General features: G+C 34.5%; 1 protein-coding gene across 1 annotated transcript; it reads left to right on the top strand.

Moving 5' to 3' along the window:
• The first annotated feature begins 703 nt into the window (after window positions 1-703).
• LOC128197886 (mediator of RNA polymerase II transcription subunit 15a-like) lies at window positions 704-4,617 on the top strand. Its single transcript, XM_052880731.1, has 12 exons — window positions 704-730; window positions 828-931; window positions 1,046-1,148; window positions 1,336-1,459; window positions 1,606-1,655; window positions 1,797-1,871; window positions 1,965-2,955; window positions 3,072-3,265; window positions 3,364-3,645; window positions 3,823-4,023; window positions 4,109-4,197; window positions 4,401-4,617. Exons 1-12 carry the CDS (start codon window positions 704-706, stop codon window positions 4,615-4,617), a joined length of 2,457 nt encoding a protein of 818 aa, XP_052736691.1.

Below are 4,617 nucleotides of genomic sequence, written 5' to 3'. Positions count from 1 at the left end.
ATTTATCTTTAAAATTATATTTTCACAAAAGATTTTTTATAATTTAATAATACTCTTTATTTTAATAATTTTTATAATAATAAATATTTTAGCTAAGAAAAAAGTGACACAAGACTCATGCTTTCTCTTTAATATATAAAGAAAAACTTTCTGTCATGTAATATGTCGCTTTGGGGACACAGAGACTATTTTCTGAGTGGCCATAAGATACGTGACACACATGCATTATAAATTACAGAACTGTTATTTCACTCTGTATCAATAGTCCATTAACAAAGGTATGGTTTTTGAATTTAATTTTTCTAGGTGATATAATTGATTTTTCAAGATTTTGCTGGGTGATGATTACTGTTAAGACTTATAAGTGGATTGGTCTGTGATCATAGAATATGATATTCTGGCGTGGTTGTATTTTAGGTTTTAAATTACAGTTACATTTTCTTTGTAATGGTTGACATCCTAAGAAACTTTTGTGAATAAATGTGATGGATGATGTAGTAGCAGTTGCCGCCTTTTGTTTTGGCCGAAATATCGGTATAAACAGTATTTAAACCCATGCTTAGAGGGGTTAACAATTGAAGCGTGGTTGGGAAATTTCAGTGGGTATTTGCACTAGTGAGACGTGATCCAGAAGTTTATCTGGTATTTGTAAGTGAGTATTGGGTTGGATTGGCTTAGCCATCCAAATACCATATTGCTTTTGATGAATGCTGATGCCCTGAGCAATTGCGTATGCTAAGACTGTTGTAGAAAATACTAGACATTTCACATTATAAATGTTCCACCAATTCCTATTTTCTAATGCATTTTATTTTATGGCTTTTCAGGGATTTAGAGTACCTTTTGCCTGTGTTATTATGGACACCAACACCAAGATGAAAACTCTAAGATGGAAATTGCCAGAGTTTCGTAAACGTTTTATGAAACAATGGTAAGATGCATACCAATACCAGAATATTATTGTAATTTCTCGTGTTACATTCAATTATTTTAGCCCTGTCTTGTGTGTCACGTTAACTGATTATCAAGTTGTTAATTGTTGTAGCTTGGAAGGTGTAGTGAATCAAAGTGATGGACCTTCGACATCTGGGCTTGTTCGACAACTGGAAAGATTTGAGCTGAAACTGAATGGTGCTGCGGACAATGAGGTATATATTTTGGGATTGTGGGAACAAAGTTACAATTTTTGTTATCTGGAAAGAATTCACTTTCAAATTGATAATTTCTTCATTGCATCTCATTCTCAACAAATTTATGTATTCTAATTCCATGTGAAGAATTCGTTTTGAAAACTATAATAGTCTTATCGAGTTCGTGATCTGCATCTATTTGCAGGCTGAGTACTGTCATTGGTTATCTAAAAAGACAAAGGAACTATTTTCACAACCACCAATGAATGCTGAATCCAAACCTTGTCTCTCAAACTCTAATGCCTCAGGGGAAGTCTTCCCATCTCAAGGTATTGAGATGTGCAAGGCTTGTTCTCTTTGATGCTCCCATGGAAACTTTTCATGACCTACTCCCATCAACTCCCAATAATATACTTGCACCAACATGTGTGATTTTTTCTAGCTTTAATGATCATGTTTACCTATTCTATTTCAGAAACTGGAAAATCTGCAAATACGGATTGGAAGGAGCAGGTTTACCAAGAGGTAATGAAGAAGTTGTTTCTCTTCACTTTCTTTTCCTTCTACCTTGATATTGAATGCATATTCCATCATTTTTTTAAAATTTTCTAACGTGCACTGCAAAAGATATACATTTTATAACTATATTGGTTCTTTTAATTGCAGATTCAAAAGATGAATAGTGCCTATTTTTCAAAAGTTTATGTCTCTTATCTAGAGATGAATAAGGCGCTTCAACAGGTTGGTGATTGATTCAAGCAAACTATGATCCTAGATTTACACATTTTTTTCTTGTTAGCACTAATCTTTTATATTTATGTTAAATTTCTTCAGCTTGCGTCTTTTCCTCAAGGATCAAATACAAATCTTTTGGAAAAACTGATAAAGAAAATGAAACAAACAGGATGTATTTTGGAACTCTTCAAATTGAAGAAATGCCAAATAACCATCGATACCAAGAAGATTCTAGATGAAGCAGAAAAGTTTGTAGAATCTAATTTTTCCCCAAAGAATGTTTCTTCCCATCATCAAGGTCCATCACATTCTAGTATTTCTCCATTGAAAATAATTGAAACGAAACCATCACAACAAGCATGGGGAACACAGAACTACTATATAAGGAAGGATGTTTCTGGGGAAAACAAGCCCTGCTTAAAAGAGAAGCAAGTGAAAATAATGGAAACGAAACCATCAACTCAAGTATTGGGAACACAGAATTTTCATATATGGAAGGATGTTTCTCAGCAAACCAAGCCGCAGCAAGCGAAAATAATAGAAACGAAATCATCAGCTCAAGTATTGGGAGCACAGAATTTTTATATATGGAAGGATGTTTCTCAGCAAACCAAGCCGCAGCAAGAAAAAATAATAGAAACGAATCCACCAACTCAAGTATTGGAAACACAGAATTTTCAAATATGGAAGGATGTTTCTCAGCAAATCAAGCCGCAGCAAGAGAAAATAATAGAAACGAAAACATCAACTCAAGTATTGGGAACACAGAATTCTCATATATGGAAGGATGTTTCTCAGCAAATCAAGCCGCAGCAAGCGAAAATAATAGAAACGAATCCATTACCCCAACCATTGGGAACACAAAATTCCTGTATATGGAAGGATGTCTCTCATCAAAACAAGCCATGCTTAAAGGAGCAGCAATTAAAAATAGTAGAAGCGAAACCATCAACACAACAATTGGGACCACAGAACTCTAGTATATTGAACCTTGTTTCTCAGCAAAACAAGCCATGCTTAAAAGAGCAGCAAGTGGAAAAACAATATAGCAATTTCCCACAGCATGTAGATCAAGTGTCTATCATGAAAGGTACATCTATTAATTCAGGTTTTTTTTAATCAGCTAGAGTTGTACATTTTTATGCTATATTTTCCAATGTTATCTGTGCTTACTGGCAAATGTTTTTTACAATTTTTCAAACTCAGGTCCTGACAATGCCGTACAGAAGCAAGCCCAAGGTTCAGAGAAAGCAAGTGAAGCATTGAGGGTCAGTGTAAACAGTCTGGAGACTTCAGCTTCACCCTTGACAGAAAACTGCAATAAGCTTAAAGAATTTTCTGATAAATCTACGCTGAATTTTGATGAGCCAAGTGATGAAGTGAAGCGCATTCTTAAAGTGGTTGGTCTAAAACTTCTGGTTTCCATGCTTCTTATTTGCATTTCTTTAAATCATAAAAAGTGGTTGTCCTAAATTCTATTATTGTGATATACTTCTAGTTAGCCGTCATATCACCTGAAGCATTGAGCGCATCAGTTAATGAAATGAGAGACGCAGTCTATTTGAATGATGTGATGGCAACTTCAGAGTTCTTAGATGAACCACGAGAGATGGTTCAACAACAAAACCAACCGGACCTCATTGCACAAACTGGGAAAAGTGAGGCATTTTCACAAGCTGGTAGGAAAAGGTCTCGAAGCCACAGTTTCAACCAGTTGTCTGATGCTGAGGAACCTGACTGGACTTCAGTCGCATATAAAAAAAAGAAGCCAAGAATTTTGGTAATATACCTTCATTCTAGTTTTTTTCCACTAATTTTTTTTTTTCACAAATGCACTCTACTGAATAATAATATATCATTATTTTGTTTAGTAAATTCTGCAACTCTAAATGCACTACTTAGGTATCTGTTTCTTAATTTCTGCATTCCTTAACATTAGCATTGGTAACTCTAGCAGGAAAATTCTTCTCTTTTAGAAGAATTAAAGGAGATCAACCATCGATTGGTAGACAGTGTGATTGTTGTTGGAGAAAATGTCAGCTTTCTTAAAGCGCCGGGAGTAGCGGCTGAGGATAGTGAAGGGTTGGTTATCGAATTCCTTTTCAATGCAGTATCGTTCAATATGAACGTAGAATCTCATATTTTTGCAGATAAAAAGGTGAATACTTTATATTCTGTTATGAACTTTGCACACATTGATTTTTTGTGTTCTGTTATATTAACCATGAATATTTGTCATGCAGTCAATAATCAAACCATTAAGGTTGTTCGTTCCTACAAATTATCCAACTTCTTTGCCTGTTATTGTAGACAAAGAGCTGTCAGAAGTCAGGTTAGATATTAAGATGATTTTCTTCTGTTTATATTCTTAAGCAGTTATTCATTATCAAGTCATGTTTGTAAAATTATGACTATGAAACTATTTGAATGTCAGAAATATTGGATCCTATAAATTTAAGTTTCATATTTCATCAACATGAATTTTATCTCGATAGTTTAAATCTCCCTTGATTCCTTTTTATTCAACTTCAACAGTACTGAATGCCAGAAAGACCTATCAACAATAGCAAAATCAAAGCTTATTCGCTTTCTGAGATGCTTGGATCGGACATGGTCACTTGAGGATATAGCAATGTCATGGGAACGTTGTGCCAGAGAAACAGTTCTTGAGTGTGCAAAAACCTTTGGAGGAGAAACTTTTACCTCAATATATGGAGAGTGGGAAAATTATCAAACTGAAGTCATGTCTTGA

The sequence above is a fragment of the Vigna angularis genome, chromosome 7 (assembly GCF_016808095.1).
Source record: "Vigna angularis cultivar LongXiaoDou No.4 chromosome 7, ASM1680809v1, whole genome shotgun sequence".
NCBI lineage: Eukaryota > Viridiplantae > Streptophyta > Magnoliopsida > Fabales > Fabaceae > Vigna > Vigna angularis.
Note: the sequence above shows the minus strand (reverse complement) of the source record. Positions and strands in the feature narration are given on the sequence as shown.